Source organism: Canis lupus, chromosome 15 (genome assembly GCF_011100685.1).
Source record: "Canis lupus familiaris isolate Mischka breed German Shepherd chromosome 15, alternate assembly UU_Cfam_GSD_1.0, whole genome shotgun sequence".
Lineage (NCBI taxonomy): Eukaryota > Metazoa > Chordata > Mammalia > Carnivora > Canidae > Canis > Canis lupus.
In genome coordinates this window covers 18,499,055-18,523,158 of record NC_049236.1, presented here as the reverse complement: position 1 = coordinate 18,523,158, position 24,104 = coordinate 18,499,055, and the positions used below count along the sequence as shown (strand labels likewise).

Genomic DNA, 24,104 nt, shown 5'->3' with positions numbered 1-24,104 from the left:
ACAGGGAAGTTATGTAAGTGTAAACCTCCTCTTATGAAGTGGGTTGAGAGAATGTAGAAATAAATTAGTAGTAGGAAAAAAAAAAGAAATTAGAAGAAAGATACAAATTTATGGTTTCCCTGAGGATTTTCCTGTGAAACATGTAGGTAGGTGATGTAATGTCACAGACATTATGTGTAAATGCATATATGACTTTAAAAAAACAAGTTTTTTTAAGTAAGTAAGAAGGAAAACTTACATGTAATAAAATTTGCCAATTTAAGTTCTGATTTGAGGAGTTCTAACAAATGTAACACAGTCTGGAATCTACCATCATAATCAGGATAATATGTCTTCACTCCTAAAAGTTCCTTTATAGTCATTCTCCTTCCTATAGGCTTATCCCTGGTTTCTATCACTGTACAGCTTGCTTCTAGAATTTCACACAAAATGGAAGCCTACAGTATGTCATCTTTTGTATCTTGCATCCTTCACTTAACTCAGTGCTTTGGAAATTTGTTCAAGTTGCTGAGTGCATCACCGCTGTTCGTTCTGGGGAGCATGCTGGAGCATGGAAACTCCACGCTTCATTACACACAGGTCTTTAAAGTGTAAACCTATGTTTTCATTTCTTGGGTAGATGACCTAAGTGTGGCACTCCTGGGTCATATGACTTGTTTTTAAGTCTCTGTGTTCATCTTTGCAAGAAACTATCAAATCACTTTCCAGAAAACCTGGAAAAACCTGCAATGTGTGAGAATTGTTGCCGTGCATCTGAATCAACACTTGCTTCTGTTGACCATTAGAGTAGGTGTGCAGTGCTGGTCCCGTCGTGGCTTCAGTTTGTATTTCCGTGACGACCCATGATGTTGATGTTGAACATCTTTTCATATGCTTATGTGTCATCCCGTGTCTTGAGAGGGAGTAACTTTGAATTTTTTGCCCGTGTTAAGTTAAAAAGGAGATTGCTTGTCTGAGTCGTAAGAATTCTTTAGACTGGTTAGGGACACGTGGGTGGTTAAGTGTTTGACTCTTGATTTCACCTCCAGTCGTGATGTCAGGGTCATGAGATTGAGCCTCGCGTCGGGCTCCAGTTTCAGCTTGTAGTCTACTTGAGATCTTCTCTCTGCCTCTCCCCCCTCGTGTACTCACTCTATCTCTAAAATAAATAAAATCTTTCCAAAAATTAAATTTAAGGCAGTCCTAGTGGCTCAGCGGTTTAGCGCCGCTTTCAGCCCAGGGCGTGATCCTGGAGACCCGGGATCGAGTCCCATGTCAGGCTCCTGCATGGAGCCTGCTTCTCCCTCTGCCTGTGTCTCTGCCTCTCTATGTCTCTCATGCATAAATAAAATCTTTTAAAAGAAATTAAATTTTAAAAAGTCTTTAGACTAGATGTAAATCCTTAAATATAGGTTTTGTATGTTTTCTTCTTTAAAAAAAAAAAGATTATTTCTTTTAGAGAGAGCTTGAGCCTAGGAGTGAGAGAGACAGGATTTTTTTTTTTTTTTAATCATCCGCGCTCGCACACACACAGGCAGGGAGCGTTGCAGCAGGTGGAGGGAGAAGCAGGCTCCCCGATGAGCAAGGAGCTTGATGTGGGACTCGATCCCAGGACGCCAGGATCATGACCTGAGCCAAAGGCAGATGAGTGAGCCACCCAGGTGCCCTGAAAGAGAATCCTTAAGCAGACTCTGCTGAGCACAGAACCCAGTGCAGGGCTCAAGATCATGACTTGAGCTGAAATCAAGAGGTGCATCTACGGCCATACCACCCTGAATGCACTCGATCTCGTCTGAAATCAAGAGGCTCCCCTTGTATATGTTTTTTCAGTGGTTGTTGTTTCTTCTTCTTCTTCTTCTTCTTCTTCTTCTTCTTCTTCTTCTTCTTCTTCTTCTTCTTCTTCTTTTCTTCTTTCTTTCTTCTTCTCTTCTTCTTTCTTCTTCTTTCTTCTTCTTCTTTCTTCTTCTTTCTTTCTTCTTTCTTCTTCTTCTTCTTCTTCTTCTTCTTCTTTTCTTCTTCTTCTTCTTCTTTTCTTTTTTTTTAGATTTTATTTATTCATCAGAGAGAGAGGCAGAGACCCAGGCAGAGGAAGAAATAGGCTCCATGCAGGGAGCCCGATGTGGGACTCAATCCTGGGTCCCCAGGATCACGCCCTGGGCTGAAGGCGGTGCTAAACCGCTGAGCCACCCGGACTGCCCTTTTCAGTGGTTTCTATGCCTCTTCATTTCCTTGAGTGTCTTTTAAAGACTAAATGTGTAAAATTCTCATGAACTTTGTTAGATCTACTCTTTCTTTTGTAGTTTGTGCTTTTTACATCTCATCTATTAAATTGAGTAACCCAAAATCATCAACATTTTCTGTTTTTTCCTAGAGTTTTACAGGTTCAGGTCTCATATTTAGGTCTGTGATCCATTTGGAGCTAATTTTTTACTGTAGCATAGGGTCAAGGCTCATACTTTGCCTACATATAGCTGATTATTCTAGTGTCATTGGTGACAGGATTATCCCCTAGTTACTGAATAATCTTGGCATATTTTTTTAAAAAAGAAATCAACCATGTAGGAGAGGGTCTATTTCTGGATGGTGTTCTGTTGCATTGGCACCTGTGTGTCCTTGTACTGCTGTCAAAATTACTGTAGCTTTATAGTAATTCTTGAAATCAGGTGGTGTAACTCCAATTTCATTCCTTTTCACAATTGGTTATATTGCATTGGCTATTCTCTGTAAATTCTAGAATCATCTTGTGTCTTTCAACAAACTGGTCTTTTTAATTTACCATTTTAGTATTTGTATAATTTATATAATGGTGTTCCCTTTACTCCTAATATTGATCATTTGTTTTATCTTTTTTTTGGTCAGTCTGCCTAGAGGTTTAAGTTTATTCATTTTTTTTCATCATTATGAAATGTCCTTCCTTATCCCTGATAGCAGTCCTTGTTTCAAAATCTACTTGATGTGTTTCATTACTGTGGACTTCTAGCTTTATTTTGGTTAGTGTTTGTATAACATGTCTTTTTTCTGTCCTTCAAACTTTGTTTAGAATGGCTTCCTTGGAGACATTTATTTGAGTCTCACTTGTTTTAATCTATTCTTTTCATTGGATTGGTGAAAACAGACCATTTACATTTATTTATTGTTAACTATCAGTATGGTTGGGTTCAAATCTATCACCTTGCTCTTCGTTTTCTTACCTGTTCTTTGTTGCTTTTTTCTTCTGTTTATGCCACCTTTCGGATTAATTTTATGATTGTATATGAAGGTGTTTTGGGGGGCGTTGGTTTTGGTTGGTTGTTTTTAATTCATGAAAGACAGAGAGAGAGAGAGAGATTGGCAGAGACACAGGCAGAGGGTAAAAGCAGGCTCCATGCAGGGAGCCTGATGCGGGACTCAATCCCCGGACTCCAGGATCAGGCCCTGGGCTGAAGGCGGCGCTAAACTGCTGAGCCACCCAGGGATTCCCGGAATTTTTTTTTTTTTTTTAGTAGTCTCCACACCCAGTATGGGGCTCAAACTCATGACCCCAAGATTAAGAGTTGCATGCGCTCCTCTGAGCCAGCCAGCCACATGCCCCTGGGCAGTTATCTCTTAATTGACAAAATTGCAGAAAGTGTCTTGGATATTTACTCATGTATTTACCATTCCTGGTGCTCTTCATTCCATTGTGTGGTTCTGACCTTTTATCTGCTTTTTCTTTGCCTCATAAATCTCCTTCTTTAGTATTTGAGGGGCAGGTTTTCTGGTGACACATTCTCTCAGCTTTTTTCTTGAAAGATTTCCCTTTCATTTCAGAAAGATGTTTTTTGCTGCATGTAGAATTGTAAGCTGACGGTCTTTTTTAATATTTATAAGATACTGCTTCACCGTCTTCCAGCTTACTGGGTTTCTGCTCAGGTATCTGCTCTTGTTCTTTGTACCTCTTTACAGGTCTTTTCTCCTCAGGATATTTTATTTTCTATTTGTATCATTGGTTTTTAGCAATTTGTTAGATGCTTTGCTGTGTTTTGTTTGGTATGTTTGTTTTTAATAATTATTCTGCTTAGCATGCATTGGGCTCCTCAGATCTGCTGGGTATGTGGTTTTCATCACATCGAGAAATGTTTTGGCCATTTTTCTTCTAATATTTTTGCTTAGTTCCCCCTCCCCCCTTTTTTTCCCTGAGACTAATTACATGTATTTCATTTCTTTTTTTTTTTTTTTTTACAAATTTATTTTTATTTTTTATTTTTTATTTTTTTTTTTATTTTTTATTTATTTATGATAGTCACACACACAGAGAGAGAGAGAGAGAGTCAGAGACACAGGCAGAGAGAGAAGCAGGATCCATGCACCGGGAGCCTGACGTGGGATTCGATCCAGGGTCTCCAGGATCGCGCCCTGGGCCAAAGGCAGGCGCTAAACCGCTGCGCCACCCAGGGATCCCCATGTATTTCATTTCTTCACTTTTCAACATCTTCCAGTTTCTTCCTTCTTGAACATATGGAGCATATTTATTATAGTTCTTTCAACAACATTATCTGATACTTGCATCCACCATCTTTGTATTTTCTGGGTCTGTTTCTATTGGTTTTTCTTCTGCCTTTTTTTTTTTTTTAAGATTTTATTTATTTATTCATGAGAGAGAGGTAGAGAGAGGCAGAGACACAGGCAGAGGGAGAAGCAGGCTCCACGCAGGGAGCCTGACGTGGGATTCGATCCCGGGTCTTCAGGATCAGGCCCTGGGCTGAAGGCAGCGCTAAACCGCTGAGCCACCTGGGCTACCCTTCTTCTGCCTTTTTGCATGTCTGGTGATTTGTGATCAACTGCCAAACATTGTAACTACACATTTTTGGATGCTAGGGGTTTTTTTAGTTTTTTTTCTAGATTTCATTCTAGATATAATTAAGGGACTTGGATACCACTTGATTTTCCAAACTTGTCTAGGATTTACCCCACTGCTGAGGCAGTACTCTTTTGAGGACTCTTGATTCCCTGTGTGTTACAAGGTCTTTCTACTGAGGCTGGTAGGAACAGGAACTATTTCCAGCTTAGTGTGAGGTCTGGGAATTGTCTGGCCTACTGTTTTCCAATGCTGCTTTGCCCACCTCTCCTGAGCTTCCTCTCATGCGTGTGCAGATACGTTCTCGGCCTACAATTGGCGGGGATCCCTCTGCATATTTCCAGAACATTTCCTATTACTGTCTCTCCTCTAGTACTCTCTGCTTCACAAATTCTAGCTATTTCAGCCTCCTCAAATCCTTCTCTGTCTCTCAGGTTCTGATTGGGTTCCCTTCCCTTCATAGCAGCCTGGGAACCACCTCCAGGCAGAGAACTTGAGGAGTCATAAAACAACCCCGGTTGTTTCCTTCTTTAGGGGACTATAATCCTGTGCTGCTTTTTATCCAATGTTTTGTGGGTTTAAGATATTTATTTGAGAGAGAGCAAGTACGAGCGGGGTTGGAGAGAAAAGCAGACTCCCCACTGAACAGGGAGCCCCATGGCGGGGGGTTCGATCCCAGGACCCCGGGATCATGACCTGAACCAAAGGCAGATGCTTAACTGACTGAGCTACACAGGGCCCCCTTTATCCAGTGTTTATTTTATTTGTTTTTTTTTTTAAAGATTTTATTTATTCATGATAGTCACAGAGAGGAGGGGGGCGGGCAGAGACACAGGCAGAGAGAGAAGCAGGCTCCATGCACCGGAAGCCCGACGTGGGATTCGATCCCGGGTCTCCAGGATTGCGCCCTGGGCCAAAGGCAGGCGCCAAACCGCTGCGCCACCCAGGGATCCCCTTTATCCAGTGTTTAAAAGCTGTTTCATAACTTGGTTTTTTGTGTTTTTGTTTTTTAAATGAAAAGGTGTATCTAGTTCTTGTTTTTCCACCAGGGCTAGAGGCAGAGGTTACAGTGTGTATGATGTAGTGCTTGTCCTGGACTTCCAGCAGTGGTTACATATTTCTTGTGATCCTCACTATTGTCATGTCTTTGGTTGTCTTTTCCTTCCCACCCACTTCAATTGATTTGAACTCTTTTCAACAGAAGTACATAACAGAAAGTCATTTGAACATCTTAATACAGGGCACTTTAGGTACTAAACAAACAAAAACCTTATCTCTCCTTTCAAATAGACCTTGCGTCAAATAAGTAATACATAAGAAATCAGTAGGAGATTGGGGAGAGAAAGCTAGGGCCAGTTCCTAATTCTGAACTGCAGCGGTGTGAATGATCCAGAGCTGAAAAGTAAGAATTAGAGAGGTGCTTATAAGTTGAAACTACTTGCAAATAAGAGTGGAGTCAGAGAGGGGAAAGTGCTGGGGAAAAAGAGAAAGGCTTAAAGGAGGAACAGGGAAATTGATGCTTAAGAAAGAAAACGATACAACAAGGAGACGAGCTTTGTTTGAGGGCCAAAGCTTGCTTCAGTTGGAATGCCGCTCTGTCCCGGGGGCTGCTGTCCCAGAGACCGGTTACCAGCTGTTGGGGGCTATCCTGGTGGCATAATGCAAAGTATGTCTGCTCTCCTGTATTTCGGGAAAGGTTATCTCCTCTTCAGACATGCTTATGAGAAGATGACACAGTAACGTTCGCAGAAAGCACAGAGGATGATTTTGACTTCATAATAATATCCTCTCTCTCAGTTCCTGTGACCTAAAGTACACGGAAGGAGTGCAGTCCCTCAACTGGACTAAAATCATGAAGACCATTGTCGACGACCCCGAGGGCTTCTTCGAACAAGGTGGCTGGTCTTTCCTAGAGCCTGAGGGTGAGGTGCGTGAGTGTGGGGTTTCTTTTCTGGTCACAGTGGTGCCCGTTACTATGTGGGCAGCTAGGAAATGCCAGGGAAGTAACACATGAGGGAGCAGGCCACTTACCATGTTGTGTCTCCAGGTTAGTTTCGCGGGTAGAAGGGAATTGATTGGGGCCTGGCGGCCAGTCACACGGTTTTGAAATCGCAGAATTGTTCTGTCTTACACTTGGGGAAAATACTTCAGAGCACTTTACCTTTTTGTTGTTGTTGTTGTTTTTAAGTATAATTAGCGTACAGCATAATACCAGTTTCAGGTGTAACTTTAGGGCATTTTGCAAAATTTGTTTTCTAAGAAATGTTTCTTCCACTTCTGCATAATGCATTATTACCAAGAGTGTTTCTAATGTTAATTTTCGTGGGTAGGAAGGATGAAGTGAATCTTTAAGAAATATGAATTTGAAAATTACTAGTGAAGTGCAATTACTAGATAAATATCTATTAGTCCTTTTGTGGTCAGTTGGGGTTTTGGGGTTTTATGTTTTTCATGTAAAATAGAAATAATGCTGGTGTGCTAAGTGGGTTGAATTAATTCATTAAGTTAATCAAGTGAATGTCAAAAAAAGAACCCAGTAAATAGTATGCTTTCTGACTCACCAGGGGAGTGATGCTGAGGAAGGGGATTCAGAGTCTGAAATTGAAGATGAGACTTTTAATCCTTCAGAGGATGATTATGAAGAGGAGGAGGAGGACAGTGATGAAGATTATTCATCAGAAGCCGAAGAATCAGGTTTGTCTTTATAGGGAAAATTTTTCATGACTTTTTTTTTTTTTTTCATGACTTTTTAATCTAATGTCATTTCTGGAAACCCATAAAGAAGGGAAGAATTTTGGCATTGCACTTCCATCTAATGACCTACTTAATTTTATTCTAGACTATTCCAAGGAATCCTTGGGCAGTGAAGAAGAGAGTGGAAAGGATTGGGATGAACTGGAGGAAGAAGCCCGAAAAGGTAAATTGTGTGTTGTTAGTTTTGAGGCACAGATTTCTAACAGATTTTAGTATTTTGATATGTTATTTGCCTAATTAGAATAACAAATGAACACTATAAAAATTCCTGTGGAGCTATAGCTCCGACTTTAGCAGATGAGCTCTGGAACGCATGCATAGCCTCCCAGGTGGCGTGACTAGCTGATGCTTTCTTCATGTGGGCTGTGCTGATAGCCACATAGTCTGGGAAGGCTCTAGAATTAGGCTGTGAGTTTCCAAATCTAAGTCCTGTCTGGGCTTCTTCTGGGTTAGGGTTGTTTTTGTACTATTAGTTTAATGACGGAAACCAAACGCCAGATCAAAGATGAAAGGGAAATACCTACTGGATCCTAAGCATTGGGATCACCTCATTGAATCATGAAATAATTTTCCATCGTATGAATACGTAAACCGAGGCTTGGCCAGGTTAAGTATGTGCCCAAGATCATACAATTAAGAAGCGTTGGAGATTTGAAAGATTAAAACCTAAGTTTGACTCCAGGGTGCGCTGCCTGTCGTAGTTCTGCTATCACGTGATACCAGTATCACAGCTAACCTGTCGCTAACTAGCAATGCCTCGTTCTCCTGCTTAGCGGACCGAGAAAGTCGTTACGAGGAAGAAGAAGAACAGAGTCGAAGTATGAGCCGGAAGAGGAAGGCATCTGTGCACAGTTCAGGCCGTGGCTCTAACCGTGGTTCCAGACACAGCTCTGCACCCCCCAAGAAAAAGAGGAAGTAACTTGTGAACTTTGGTCCACAGCTCCATTCTTTATCCAGCCAACCCCTACAAATTTTACATGACATAGAAACTGTATTTTTCCTTTTTTTTTTTTTTTTTTTTCCTTTTGAAGTTTTGCCATTTGAGTCTATGGGTTTAGGGGGCCATTTGTGTGGACCAATCTACTCGGGGAATTCCAGGCCCACCAGGACACGTGCCAGTGGCCCCATCCAGATGGCGAGGGAGGAGGTGTTCTTGAAGAAGGGCAGAGGCTTCCGCTGTTAATAAATACCGTTCATTCCTCTCTCTTCCTGCCACCTTCTGCCGGGACATCAACGGCTTCGGACATCTTATTCTTTGATGTCTCAAAGCTGTGTTTCCAAGACACTGGTACCGGGTGACCCCTGACCACCTGTACCATGGTTCTGGACCAGCAGATTCGACCCTCCATCCCACCCTACCTGCCATGACCTTCCTCACCTCTCTTTACGCTCCATCTTTGCAGTGCTCAAGAGAAGGTTCCTGGGATCGGCTAGTAGCCGTGACAAAGCGTACAACCTGAGCTAGTGAGGCAGATCGGGCTGGTACCTCCGCCCGAGTTTTCCTGCTTTTTGTGCCTCACGCAGATAGAGGTGCCTCTGCTGCCCTGGAAGACCTGGGACGCAGCGGCCTGCCTGCCCAGCGTCCACCTCCTCACGGACCCACACATGGTTCAGGGGCAGAAGCAGAACTACCACTGTGTGTTTCCCGGTGTGTCCGAGGAAAAATGGTTGTGCCTCCCGCCGCTTCTAGGGGCCCTAGCAGGAGCTCAGGAAGCCTGGGTAGCTCTGGGAGGGGCAGGCCAGCCCTGGGCCTGGGATGCCCCGGAGAGAGAAGAGAAGAGGAAGGGATGCCGGGCTGCAGCACAGCCCCTCGTCACTGCTGCTCCTTATTTTTACTTGTCTTGCCTTGTCCTGTATTTATCACAGTTTCTGTTGAACAGCTTTTAAGTATTTGGGGAGTTTCTCTCGCCCTCCTCCCCTCCTGGTTCTCTGCCCCCACCTGTCCCGCTGCAGTCCCTTCCGTGTTCTGTGACTTTAAGAGAGGAGGGGGGGAGGGGTCTCGGATTTTATTTGTTCGTTTGTTTTTTTCTCCTTAGCAGTAGGACTTGATATTTTCAATTTTGGAAGAACTAAAAAGATAAATAAACTGTGGTTTTTTTTGTTGGTGTTTTGTTTTTGTAAATTCACCTTTTGTGACCGTTCTTGGGCGGCTCCTGAGAGCAGGCCTGCTTCGCGGGGTCACGGGGTCGCGGGGTCGCTGGGCTGCGGGAGAGTACCCTGGCGGCGGGGCTGCTGCTTCCGGACGGCTCCCTCGGCTCCCTCGGCTCCCTCGGCTCCCGGCGGCCGCATTTCGGCGCACACAGCCCGCAGGGCCACGGCCGCGCGCACGCCCACCTTCAGCCTCCCGATGGGGGCGCGCTCCGCGGGGCTCAAGACTGCGGGAGAGGAAAGGGGCGCTGGTCAGTCAGGCCACGGCTCCTCAGGCGGCTCCCGAGGCTGGGCTGGGCGCGCCCGCAGGACACGATTTTTTGTTTTAAAACGTGAATCTGGGGACGCCGTGGCTCATGCGTGGCTCATGCGGCCCAGCGGTCAGGCTCTGCTTTCCCCGTCGGGCGTGACGGGCTCCCGCGGGGGGCCTGCTGCTCCCTCTGCTGCTCTCTGGGTCTCTCAGGAATAACTACATAAAATCTTTTTAAAAAATAACAAAAAATAAAAAGCAGATCTGTATAGATAAATAAGCCCGGGCCAGGTCACAAAGGGCCCTGTTTGTCTTCTAAGGAATCTGGTTTTAACAGAAGCCCAGAAGTGGAGATTCATATTTGGGTTCCAGAAAAGCAGCCACTACTAGGAGCCTCTACAGCGCGCTGTGAAGCAGCTGAGGGACGGGAGGGAAGGTCGGGGTTCGGCACTTGAAGAAGAAGAGTACTGAAACGTGATTACCGTTGGCAGTTAGGAGTAGGTTGGAGTCCAGGGCGAGCATTGTCATTTGGAGAACCGGGGGTGGGTCAGGGGACACGAGGTGCAGAGAGGGTCCAGCTTTATGTACTAAGGGAACACAGGGACTGTTGGTCCACTGTAAGTCTAGATTTTATTAAGAATCTGGGCTGGAAACCTAGATTTGAGATCATTTTTAGACCACAATTAAAATCCTGGGAGTGGGATGCCTCGGGGCTCAACAGTTGAGCGTCTGCATTTGGCTCAGGGCGGGACCCTGGGGTCCCGAGATCAAATCCCACACCAGGCTCCCTGCATGGAGCCAGCTTCTCCCTCTGCCTGTCTCCCTGCCTCTCTCTCTCTCATGAATAAGTAAATAAAATCTTAAAAAAAAAAACACTTGATCGTAGCTGAAGCACTGCACGGACTTGAGCAAGTAGTTCAAGGAGCTGAGTCTGAGAGAGAAGGTAGCTGCGGGCTAGAAAGCAGGCTCTGGGTTTTCAAATCAGACCAACCAAATTTAAAGCCTGAGTGGAGAGAAGGGGCAGCCACAATCAGGAAGTTACTACAAGTGTCTCTTGATGATCAAAAAAATCAAAAGAATTGAAGCCTCATTGGCTTTAGAAATGTTGAGGTCCTGACTAGAGAAGGCTTGAGGGGATCCCTGCACAGTGCGAAGGGCCGGCGTCCAGGGAGCAGAGCTGGGGAAGGCGGAGGAGGGCGGCCCCGGGACCCCTGGGGGGCAGCCGCTGGGGGCAGCCCCCCAGCCTACGGAGCCTCGCGGGGAGGTGAGGGGGAGACCCCAGCGAGCACAGAACGGCCCGCCCGCCGGCATTCCAGTGCTAAGGTTTCCGAAGCCCGCCAATCTTGCAGCAAATAATGTTAAAAATGGGCCTCGGAAGAATGTGGTGGTCAGACTTTGTGCAGAAGCACAGTAGCAGGTGGAAATGGGGCGGAAGTGAGAGGATGCAGCCACTTCTGGAGCAGGGCCGGTAAGCTCTGGGAACCAAAACGAACTTGGCAACAAATCCCAAGGGGGCAGGAGAGTCGGCGTCTGTGGGAGAGATGGGCAAGGCCGCGCCTTACAGGAGGCGCACGGGCCGCCTTTACAGACCTCACATCCTGAAGAGCCGTCAGGGATTCTGATCTCTACATATATGGCTCTCCAAAATCCCCGTTTCAGACACTGCAGAGTCCTAAAAGCCTGCACCCCGGGTGCCCGGCTGCCTCGTGCGGTTGGGCTTGTGCCTCTGACTCCAGCAGGACGCCCAGAGCCCCGAGACCAAGCCCCATGACCAAGCCCCACGGCAGGCGCTCTGCTCCATGGGAGCCTGCATCTCCCTCTGCCTCCCTCCATCTCACGAGTAAAATAAATAACATCTTTAAAAAAAAAACTGTATTCCAGTTGTCCTGAACCGCATGTCATGCACACGGGCCAACCGAGACAACGGAGTGCTCTGACGCTTGCTCCAGAACTAACTATGCCCGTAGGGATCTGGACCCAGTTTGTATAATCAGCTTCACAGTGATCATCACAAAATGAAGGTAAAACAGGAAAAGGATTCGTGATGAGGCTGACCGCCTGAGAAAGAAGTCAGACCGAGAAGCATGAGAACTCATTACTCACTCTCTAGCTCTTGTTCCACGAGGTCTCCTGATTCCATGACCTGGCGCAGCTCCAGAAACGCGTATCCCACCTCTTGACATTCCTTTTCGTCGTCCAGAGGATCACTTACCACCGTGAACTTTAAACTAAAGAGGGGAAAATTCCATGTAACTCGGTACTGCTGCTACCGTAGAGCCTAAAGTACATACACGAAGGTCAGAGCCGTCACGAGTTACACCATGTTCCCCTGAGCCACTCTTCCCTGGCCTGCATCCTACACGACGAACAGCCAGAGTAAGGAGCCTGTGCGAAGCAACACCAGGCCCAGGGAGGCAGGAATGAAGACTCGAGACGGTATAGTTGATCAAGTTGTGTCAAAACTGTTTAGACGGGATGCTTTGCAAGAGAGCCTGCAGCTCTGAAGAAAGATCAGGAGCCCCCGTGGGCTCAGTCAGTTAAGCCTCTGCCCTGGGGTTCAGGTCATGATCCCAGGGTCCAGGGATCAAGCCTCACGTCGGGCTCCCTGCTCAGCGGGGAGTCTGTTGTTCCCTCTGCTTGTGCTCTCTCTCTCTCTCTCTCTCTCTCTGTGTGTGTGTGTGTCAAATAAAATCTTAAGAACAAAAAGGAAGAAAAAAAGAAAGAAAAAGAAGGAAAGAAAGAGAAAGATTTGACCAAGGCAGTGAAGGTATCTGCACACAAACCAAGATTAAAGAAGAATGAGAAGAGTTTTAGATTACTAAATAAAAGAAAATTTGGGTATCAAACTGGAGCAGAGAAAGACAGAAGGAATACAGAATTGCAAAACGTTTAAAAAGCTGGTTCCTCCAAGCCGCAAGCCTGGAGGCAGGGCCCTGGGGCGCCAGCACCTCGACCCACGGTGAGCAGGCGACCGCCCGCCGCCCTTGTTCTCTGGATTCGGCCCAGCAAACAATGGCACTGAGTTCTAGCACCTAGCACCTAGCACCTACTAGATTCGTCGAGATAAAATTCACACATAAGTTCACTATCTCAACCATTTTAAAGTGCACAGTTCAGTGTGTTCGGTGAACTCAGGCCGCCCCCAGGCCGTGCTCACTGCTGCACGCCCCTCTGCTGGGAGGCCCCCAGGCGACCTGCCCTTTGCCGGGTTTCCTATTCTGGACGCTGTGGATCCCTAGTAATTTTTTTAAAGCAGATACTGGTCACTAATAGTGCTAAGGAAGCAAGAGTGGGGCTAAAACCTCAGGCTCTTAAAATCGCAGCTGGCCAGGATCAAGTCAAAAAGCAGAAATCCTGAGAGTGGCCTGGCCGGGCCCCAAGCGACACTGGTCTATGAGGGGGCAGCCGCACCTCCAGGGACAAGGCCAGCCGCTGAGGGGCCGCGGCCCTGCGGGGTCGCCCCTTTCTGGGTCCAGGCCGCTGTTCGAATGTCTCCTGTGTGTGTGTGCGCGTGTGTTTATTTTTCGACTCACAGCCCCGAGGTCAAGAGCTGCTCTGAGATCAGGGTCGGATGCTTCCCTGAGCGCGCCAGGCCCTGCGGGCGCCTCCAACACACTTCGTGGTCTCAGGTGTGGCCCAGAGGCCGCGCCCAGTGATGCTCTGGGACGAGAGGGCCCCCAGTGGGGTCGGGCCTTGGAGCCACGCGGCCTCCTTAGAGGCCCGCGACCTGGCCAGGGGGGCGGCGGCAGGAAGGGAGGTAGAAATCGGGATCTAAAACCGAATAGGAAACCCGCCCCCCAGAAAAAAGCCTACCACTGCGAGAGAGGGAAGGGAGGGAGTGTCCCAGGAACGCGGGGGCGGAAGAAAGACTGTAAGTCGGGCATGGAGGCCGCGGGCCAGCTGCAGGCCGGGGCGGAGGCTGGAGGCTGGGGGCTGATGGCCAGAGGCCGGGGGCCGGGGGCCGGGGGCCGGGGGCTGGAAGCCGGCGGCGTGGGGGACCCCGCCCAGACCCCTGCGCGCCCGGGGCTCGCGGGGCCCTTCCCGTCCGATGCACACGGAGTCCAGGCAAGTCCAGGAACGTGCGGGGCCAAGGCGGCGCCCAGCCAGCTCCCGCCACACGCCTGGGGGTGACGCCGGTCGCTGATCCGGCCCCAAACGAAAACCCCAAGCAGACGCCCACTCACATCTGAGTTCCAGATGTCAGCGAAACCGTGAGCTCGTTTGTTGGGAACCGTCCCGTGCATTTCGCTGGGGACCTCCGGGGTGGGGTCTCCTGGGGTCGCGGGAGTAGCAGGGACACCGGCCTGAAACCGGGCCAGCCCACGGCTCAGCGCAGCCGCACCACGGTCAACGCGACCCTGCAGACGGGGCTGTGAAGACCTAGCTCGGGGCCTGCGCGGCTCTCGGGGCACGGCCTTTGTTTTTTGTTTTGTTTTGTTTTGTTTTTAGTTTATTTATTCATGAGAGACAGAGGGAGAGGGAGAGGCAGGCTCCCCGCAGGGAGCCCGACACGGGACTCGAACCCAGAGCCCCATGATCAGGCCCCGGGCTGAAGGCGGCGCTCAACCGCTGCGCCCCCCGGCTGCCCCCAGGTCACGCCTTGATCTCGGGGTTGTGAGTTCAGGCCCCGCGCTGGGCTCCAAGCCGGGTGTGGAGGCTACTTGACGACCCTAAATGTGGAACCGTCGGGAGAGCGGGCGGCGAGCGGCCTGTGCCTGCGGTCACGCGTGGGGGCGCCTCGCGGTCGGGCCCCAGGCCGGGTCGGAGCCGCCGGAGGTGGACGCGTTCAGGGGGCGGCGGGCCGGGGCTCCAGGGACCACCCACACTCCCACCCCCCACACACACTCGCACCCCCCCACACACACACACACACACAAGCGCGCACGCTCGCAGGCGCCCTTACCGTCCTTGCTCGCGGCCCCGTCCGCTCAGCGCGTCGCGCAGGAACTGCCTTCGGGCCGCGTGCGTCAGCGGGTCCAGGTGGATCACTGGGCTCGGGGAGGGGAAGCCGAGGGTCAGCACCACCGCGCAGCTCCGGGACCCCCAGCTCCGCCCCCCCCAGCTCTGGGACCCCCAGCTCTGGGACCCCCAGCTCCGGGACCCCCAGCTCCGCCCCCCCAGCTCTGGGACCCCCAGCTCCGGGACCCCCAGCTCCGCCCCCCCAGCTCCGCCCCCCCAGCTCCGGGACCCCCAGCTCCGCCCCCCCAGTTCCAGGCCCCCCAGCTCCACCCCCCCAGCTCCCCCTCCACCCCGGTGTCCGCATGGGGCCGCGGCAGCCCCAGACCCTCCTCCGCCGGGGTGCGGGGCACGCGGACCAGGGGGGCGGGGGCAGAGCAAGACCCGCCGCCAGGCTGCCTCCCCGGCAGCCCGCGCACATCCAGGACCGACCCCAGGACCTTGGTGACGGAGGAAGGAGGAAGTGCGGGCCCGCGGGTCACGGAGTAAGACCCCGGCGGGGACTGAGCCCCGCGGCCGCAGGGCTCCTCAGTGTGCGTTGTTTTTGTTTGCTTTGGGAGACGGAGCAGAGGGAGAGAGAGGGAACCCCCTAAGCAGGCTCCAAGACCCCGCGGGCCGGGTGGACCTCACGACCTCGGCTGAAGTCAACAGTCAGAGGCTTAACGGGCCGAGCCATACTTCAAAATACAATCTTAAAAAAAAGTTAAGGAAATTTACCCAAAATACAAAGAAAAGGTAGAGGTAGGATTATAGGAAGGAAATTAGAAAATCAGAACATCAATTCGGAAGTTCAGAAACTCTACTAAGAAAATGAGAAAATCGTGAGGACAAAATTTTCAAGGAAATGCAACAAAATTTCCCAGAATTAAAAGCCACAAGCTTCCAGATTGAAAGAGCCCCCTGAACAGCTAGAACAATTAGAGGAAAATATACACATTATTCTGAAATTTAAGAACACTAAAGATAACAACAAAATGTTAAAGCCTTCTGGACACGTAGAGGTAGTTGTCATACAAAGGCTAGACTCCTGGCAAAGACCACTGACCAACTGCCTTGAAATTCTGAATAACAATGTTTTAAAAATAGATTTCTATGCTTGCCTAATAATCAACTGAATAAAGGAGTAGAATACAGAGATTTCATGCATCATGCTCTCAAAATGTTTCCTTCCAATATATTCTTTCTCTTTCTCATTAGAAGTGAATCAGAGGATGACAGAGAACCCAGGAGACAGGAAATCTAGAATAGTGAGAATTAAATCAAATTCTCCAAATGGCAGCAGCCGGTAATTGCTGAATGCTGGGCTGAAGAGAGGTCTTCAAGGAAAAACAATTGATGCATCATTTGACAGGTTTGATTATTGGAAAACTTGGAAAGTGGTTAGAGGATGTGAAAAGAACTACAACAGGCATAATGAAAATGGAGCAAATGAAAAATTCATGCAGAATAATAAACAAAAAAGGAAATATAACCATGGCATGCCACTTGGTTCTATAAGAATACTTACATATCCAGGGACGCCTGGGTGGCCCAGCGGTTAAACGTCTGCCTTCAGCTCAGGGCTTGATCCCAAAGACCTGGGATCCAGTCCCAGGTCGGGCTCCCTGCATGGAGCCTGCTTCTCCCTCTGCCTGTGTCTCTGCCTCTCTGTGTCTCTCATGAATAAATAAATAAAATCTTTTTTATTTTTTTAAGATTTATTTATTTATTTATGAGAGAGAGAGAGAGAGAGAGAGGCAGAGACACAGGCAGAGAGAGAAGTAGGCTCCATGCCTGGAGCCTGACACAGGACTCGATCCCGGGACTCTAGGATCACGCCCTGGGCCAAAGGCAGGCACCAAACCACTGAGGCACCCAGGGATCCCCTAAAATCTTTTTTAAAAAAAAAGAATATTTACATATCCATAATAATGGAGACAACTAGGGTTGGATTAAATGAAAGTTTTGATCCAACTATATAGGAGGAAGGAAACAAGGATGTAGAGTAAGAGACAAATTTTATGTGCCATGACAGGAAGTGAGCACATAATATCTAAAATTGGTGTGTTAGGAAATTGCAACAGAAACATTACTCAGAAATATGGAGTTAAATAACAAGATACAGCAGAAAAAGGGGTTGGTGGACTGAGAAGGCTGGGGATGACAACAGATTGATTTGTGGAGAAAGAATGGAAAAAAAGGGACTGTTTGTTTTTTTTACAAGATTTTATTTATTTATTCATGAGAGACACAAAGAGAGAGAGGCAGAGACACAGGCAGAGGAAGAAGCAGGCCTCCCACAAGGAACCTGATGATGCAGGACTCAATCCCAGGACCCCGGGACCACAACTTGAGCCAAAGGCAGACATCAACCACTGAGCCACCCAGGCACTACAGGACTGTTTAACTTTAATTAAAAATCTTTCTAGGCTTATTTGATATTTTAAAACCATATGCACAATCCCACTTACATCAATGGACAGATCATCCAAACAGAAAATGAACAAGGAAACAGTGGTTTTGAATGACACATTGGACCAGGTGGATTTAACGGATATATTCAGAACATTCCATCCCAAAACAACAGAATACACATTCTTTTCAAGTGTATATGCAACAGTCTCCTGAATAGATCACATATAAGGCCACAAGTCTCAAAAAATTTAAAAAGATCAAAGTCATACCATGTATCTGCTCTCTCTCTCTCTCTCTCTCTCTCTTTTTAAAGATTTTATTCATTCATGAGACACACAAAGAGAGAGAGGCAGAGACACAGGCAGAGGGAGAAGCAGGCTCCATGCAGGGAGCCCAACATGGGACTAGAATCCGGGATTCCAGGATCATGCCCTGGGCCGAAGGCAAACACTAAACCACTGAGCCACCCAGGGATCCCCAAATTCTACCAAACATTTATTATTTTTTTTAAAGATTTATTTATTTATCATAGAGAGAGAGAGAGGCAGATACACAGGAGGAGGGAGAAGCAGGCTCCATGCCGGGAGCCTGATGGGACTTGATCCCGGGACTCCAGAATCGCGCCCTGGGCCAAAGGCAGGCGCTAAACCGCTGAGCCACCCAGGGATCCCTCTACCAAATATTTAAAGAAGTGTTAATACGTAATATCTCAAATATTCCCAAAAATACAAGAAGCAAGAAAACTTCAAAATTCATTCCATGAGGCCAGCATTATCCTGAAACCAAACCAGATAAAGACACTACAAAAAAAGAGAACTACAGGCCAGTATCTCTGATGAACACAGATGCAAAAATCCTCAACAAAATATTAGCAAACCAAATCCAACAATACATTTAAAAAATCATTCACCACAATCAAGTGGGGTTTATTTCCAGGATACAAGGGTATTTCAATATTTGCAAATCAATCAATGTGCTACATCGCATCAGTAAGATCATTTCAATAAATGGAGAGGAAGCATTTGACAAAGTACAATATCCATTCATGATAAAAACCCCTCAACAAAGTAGGTTTAGAGGGGACATTCTTCAACATAAAAAAGGCCATAATGGAAAACCCACAGCGAACATCATACTCAATGGTGAAAAACTGAGAGCTTTCCCACTAAGACCAGAAACAAGACAAGGATGTTCTTTCTTACCACTTTTATTCAACACAGTATCGGAAGTAGTAGCCACAGGAATCAGACAAGAAAAAAGAATTAGGGCAGCCCCGATGGCTCAGTGGTTTAGCGCCACCTTCAGCCCAGGGCCTGATCCTGGAGACTCGGGATTGAATCCTATATCGGGCTCCCTGCATGGAGCCTGCTTCTCCCTCTGCCTGGGTCTCTGCCTCTCTCTCTCTCTCTCTCTCTCTCTGTGTGTGTGTTCTCCTGAATAAATAAATAAAATCTTAAAAAGAAAAAAGAAAGCATCCAAACTGGTAAGGAAGAAGTAAAACTTTCACTATTTGCAGATAACATGATACTATATATAGAAAACCCTAAAGACTCCACCAAAAAACTATTAGAACTGATAAATGAATTTAGTAAGGTCGCAGGATACAAGATGAAAAACAGAAATCTGCTGCTTTTCTTATTCTTATTCTTCTTATTATTATTATTTTCAGTAGGCTCCACACTGGGCTTGAACTCACAACCCTGAGATCAAGACCTGAACTTAGATTAAGAGTCAGATGCTTAACCAACTGAGCCACCAGGCGCTCCTCATTGCATTTCTATGTACAATAATGAAGTAACAGAAAAAGAAATTAAGAAAGCAATCTCATTTACAATTGCACCAAAGATAATAAAATATTTATTTTAGGAACAAATTTAACCAAGGAGATGAAAGACCTACTCTGAAAAACTATAAAACAATGATGAAAGAAATTAAAGAGGACACAAACAAATGGGAAGATATTCCATGTGCAATGATTGGAAGAACAAATATTGTTCAAACGTCCATGCTATCCAAAGGAATCTACAGATTTATTGCAACCCCTATCAAAATATCACCAGCATTCTTCACAGTAAAATAAATATTACTAGAATAAATATTCCTAAAATTTGTATGGAACCACAAAAGATCCCAAATAGGCCAAATAATCTTGAAAAAGAAAAAGCTGGAGGCATCACAATCTCCAAGATTTCAAGATACACTACAAAGGTGCAGTCATCAAAACAGTGTGGTGCTGGTACAGAAACAGACACATAGATCAATGGAGCAGAATAGAGAGCCCAGAAACAAAACCACAATTACATGGTCAATTGATTTTTGACAAAGGAAGCAAAAATATGCAACAGAAAAAAGTCTCTTCAACATATGGTGTCAGGAAAACTGAACAGCTACAGCAAAAGAATGAAACTGGACCACTTTCTTACATCACGCACACAAACTCAACATAGATTAAAGTCTTAAATTTGAGACCTGAAACCATAAAAATCCTAGAAGAGAGCAAAGACAGTAACTTTTCAGACGTCGGCCACAGCAACTTCTTTCTAAACATGTCTCCTAAGGCAAGTGAAATAAAAGAAAAATAAACTACTGGAACTACATCAAAATAAAAATCTTCTACACAGCAAAGGAAAAAATCAACAAAATTAAAAGGCAGCCTGGTGAATGGAAGAAGATACTTGCAAATGACACACCCTTTACAGGGTTAGTATCCAAAATATATAAAGAACTGATATAACTGAACACTCAAAAAACAAATAATCTTATTGAAAAGTAGGAAAAAAAATAAAAAATAAAAAAACCAAAAAAGTAAAAGTAGGGCAGAAGACATGAACAGACATTTCACCAGATGTCCAGCAGACACATAAAAAGATGATTAAAATCACTCACCATCGGGGAAACGCAAATCAAAACCACAATGAGATCCCACCTTACACCTGTAAGAATGGCTAAAACTAAAAACACAAGCAACAGCAAGTGTTGGCGAGGATGTGGAGAAAAAGGAAACCTCTTGCACTGTTGTTGGGAATGCAAACTGATGCAGCCACTGTGGATTGATCTAGAGGATAGAAGGCTGAGTGAAATAACAATGAACACCGGAAAAAAAAGAGACAAACCAAAAATTCAGACTCTTAAGTATGGAGAAGAGGAGGGTAGGGGGATGGGTGAAACAGGTGATGGATTGCAAGGGTGCGCTCATCACGAGGAGCGCTGAATAAGGTATAGATTTGTCCCCGCCTTATGTTGTACACCTAAAGCTACTATAACACTGTATGCGAACTATACTGGAATTAAAATAAAAAATAGTAAAATATTTTAAAAACAAAAAATTAAGTAAGACCGTATGCATATATCACTTTGATAAATAAAAGAAAATGGCTGCCTCCAGCCCGTTGGCCGGGCCGGGCAGGCCTGAGCCCTCAGAACCGCCCCCCAGCCAATCACAAGGGATGCGTCACCTTTGCTGAAGTGGAAGTGGATCTCTTCTCCTGCCCTCGGTTTCCTCAGGGACACCGGAGTCTCTGTCTCTGACAAGGGCACATCGCAGAACTTGTACTCTACGTACACCTGCCTCACAGTCTCATCACCCATCACTTCAGCCTCTGGGTTGAAGGCCAGCGAGATCACTTCAATGCACATCTTCTCCGAGTCCTGACAGGGAAAACTCTTACTTATTTCCTATAGATTAGCGATGCTCCATCTGATTAGCACGCTACCCTCCCGGACGCAACAACCTTAGACATATTCCGTCTAACGGAGCTTCGGAATGGGCGAGCAGGCCAAGCTGCCCCCAGAGCCTCCCGCCCCACAGGTGCCTGCCACGGAGCCAGGCCTTCGCCCCCGCTGCGGGGTTGCCGCCGCGGCCCCGGCCTCCCTTTCCACACGCCCGGTGCCCATTTTTGTGTTAGGAACACCGGGAGGGCTGACATCCTTGCAGTTGCAAGAAATAAGCGGAGGGCAGGGTTACGGCCCTGTCATGACTCGCGCGGGGAGCATCCGGGATGGCCCCAACGGCCGCGGTTGGCCCTTGTCATCTGGGAGCGCTCTCTGGTCCTGCAGCTTGCCGGGCCGGTACCCTCACTTCTCCAAAGATCTACCCCCACCCCCGTCTTTTCTTCTCTTGGGAAGCAAGCAGAGCTCTTGGGCCTTCTCCTAGGAAGCTCAGAGGCCGTTTCTCAACAAATTCACATCAGAACCATGATGCGGCCCCCTCGGCAACCCTCGCACAGCCCTCCTACCATCCCCGCCCAGCAAACACCGGCTCTCTATGGTGTTCTCCACGTGTGGGTTTTGACACGGCTCAGCTAGGTGGGTCTCACTAGCGATTTTTTTTAAAGATTCATTTATTTATTCAGGAGACACACACACACACACACACACACACACAGAGGCGGAGACACAGGCCCAGGGAGGAGCAGGCTCCCTGCGGGGGGGAGGGGGGCGGGCGGTAAAGCAGGACTATCCCGGGACCCGGGGATCACCCCCTGAGCCACCCAGGCGTCTCTTTTTATATAGACTTTATTTTTGAGTAATCTCTTCCCGCGGCCTGGGGCTCAAACCTACAACCCCCTAGCCAGCCAGGTGCCACAACCCATTCTATTGCTAATTATTATTCAAATTTTCTTTGTTGTATTTAAAATCAACAAATACCTTATTTCTTTGCTCACTGATTTACATCTGTTTTCCCTCAGTAGAATGTAAGATTCAAGAGTGAAGGGACCAAGTCTGGCTTAGTCGTCATCTTGTGTCCACAGAGCCTGGCAAATACTAAGACAGGCCCCCCCGCAATTACTCACTAAGGACTTAACAACCCCCAGCGCTGCCCTGAGGCTTTGGTGAGTTAATGAACGTCAAGTACGGAGCATTAAAGTTCAGTCAGCGTTGCCCACTGAGGTCTGTCTAAATAAAAAGTCACATATTGGGATCCTTGGATGGTGCAGTGGTTTGGCGCCTGCCTTTGGCCCAGAGCGAGATCCTCAGACCCTGGATCGTTGGGCTCCCTGCATGGAGCCTGCTTCTCCCTCTGCCTGTGTCTCTGCCTCTCTCTGTGTGACTATCATGAATAAATGAATAAATAAATAAAATCTTTAAAGAAAAAAAAGTCACATATTATTTTAACAAAATACTGATCAGCAGCTAAGAGAAATGAACTAGAAAAAGCTGAATATATCAACATGCAAGGACTCCCAAAATGTTACTGATGGTAAATGCACATTTCAGAATAATGTACACCAAAAAAGAAAAAAAAAAAAAAAAAAGAAAAGAAAAAAAAGAAAAAACATGCAAAAAACTATGTGAATGGTACATGGCACCTGCCTGTACATTTTTTGTGCAACTGTTTACAAATCTTTAATCATCTCAAAATAAGAGAGAGGCAGAGACACAGGCAGAGGGAGAAGCAGGTTCCCTGCGGGGAAGCCAATCCCAGGACTCAATCCTGGGACCCCGGGGTCACACCTTGGGTCCAAGGCAGAAGCTCAACCACTGAGCAGGTGCCCCAAAATAAGAAGGTTTTAAAAAGAAAAACATGTACTGCTTAATATCATTCATAAGAAAGAAAAAAAAAAAAAGCTCAAGTATCATCTCTGGTCCTACAACCCCTGGATCTTTATGCGTAACTATTCTGAAATACAGTAATGATTGAGTATAGTTGACTCTTGAACAACAGAGGTTTGAATGACGTGGGTCCTCTTATATGTGGATTTTTTGGGATAAATCGGTACAGGAGCACCCAGGGGCTCAGTCCCTTGATTTCAGCTCAGGTCATGATCTCAGGGTCATGGACTGAGTCCCGTGTGGGCTCTGTGCTCAGCTCTAAGTCTGCTTGTCCCTCTCCCTCTCTCCTCTTCCTGCTCCTGCAGGCATGCTCTCTCTCTCTTAAATATTTTTTAAAAAATACAGTACAGGGCAGCCCCGGGTGGCTCAGCAGTTTAGCACCACCTTCGGCCTAGGGCGTGATCGTGGAGACCCGGGATCGAGTCCCGCGTCGGGCTCTCTGCATGCAGCCTGCTTCTCCCTCTGCCTGTGTCTCTGCCTCTCTCTCTCTTTCTGTGTCTCTCATGAATAAATAAATAAAATATTAAAAAAAAAATACAGGGATGCCTGGGTGGCTCAGTGGTTGAGCCACTGCCTTTGGCTCAGGTCATGATCCCCGAGTTCCAGGATCGAGTCCCACATCGGGCTCCCAGTATGGAGCCTGCTTCTCCCTCTGCCTCTCTGTGTCTTTGCCGTCTGTGTGTGTGTGTGTCTCTCATGAATAAATAAATATTAAAAAAAAGAAAAGAAAAAAATACAGTACAGTACTGTAAATCTTTCTTCTCCCTATGATTTTCTTTTTTTTTAAATTTTTTATTTTATTTATGATAGGCACACAGTGTGAGAGAGAGATAGGCAGAGACATAGGCAGAGGGAGAAGCAGGCTCCATGCACTGGGAGCCCGACGTGGGATTCGATCCCGGTTCTCCAGGATCGCGCCCTGGGCCAAAGGCAGGCGCCTAAACCGCTGCGCCACCCAGGGATCCCCCTCCCTATGATTTTCTTAATGACATTTTCTATAGCTGACTTTATCGTAAGAATACAGCATACAATACATATAACATACAAAATACAAGTTAATCAAAGGTTTATGTAATGGGTAAGCCTTCTGGTCAACAGTAGGTTATCAATAGTTAAGTTTTGGGGGGAATCAAAAATTTTATGTGGGTTGTCAACTGTGCCAGGGATCATGTTCCTAACCCCCATGTTGTTCAAAGGTCAACTCTATGTGTCTGTACTATGAATCTAATTTGATAATAACACTAAGTGTTTGCT

At 46.9% G+C, this 24,104-nt stretch overlaps 2 protein-coding genes across 2 annotated transcripts in view; one reads left to right on the top strand and one right to left on the bottom strand.

Moving 5' to 3' along the window:
• SUPT16H (SPT16 homolog, facilitates chromatin remodeling subunit) overlaps positions 1-9,652 on the top strand; it is a 41,944-nt gene extending 32,292 nt beyond the window's left edge. The window contains exons 23-26 of the mRNA XM_038558475.1: positions 6,593-6,722; positions 7,360-7,489; positions 7,635-7,712; positions 8,323-9,652. Coding sequence (XP_038414403.1) covers positions 6,593-6,722; positions 7,360-7,489; positions 7,635-7,712; positions 8,323-8,468 — 484 coding nt within the window. The 3' untranslated portion in view covers positions 8,469-9,652. The remainder of the gene's footprint in view (positions 1-6,592; positions 6,723-7,359; positions 7,490-7,634; positions 7,713-8,322) is intronic.
• RPGRIP1 (RPGR interacting protein 1) overlaps positions 9,541-24,104 on the bottom strand; it is a 71,109-nt gene continuing 56,545 nt past the window's right edge. Inside the window, 4 exon segments of the mRNA NM_001313773.1 lie at positions 9,541-9,924; positions 12,051-12,175; positions 14,851-14,935; positions 20,753-20,945. Of these exon segments, the coding sequence (NP_001300702.1) occupies positions 9,728-9,924; positions 12,051-12,175; positions 14,851-14,935; positions 20,753-20,945 (600 nt within the window). The 3' untranslated portion in view covers positions 9,541-9,727.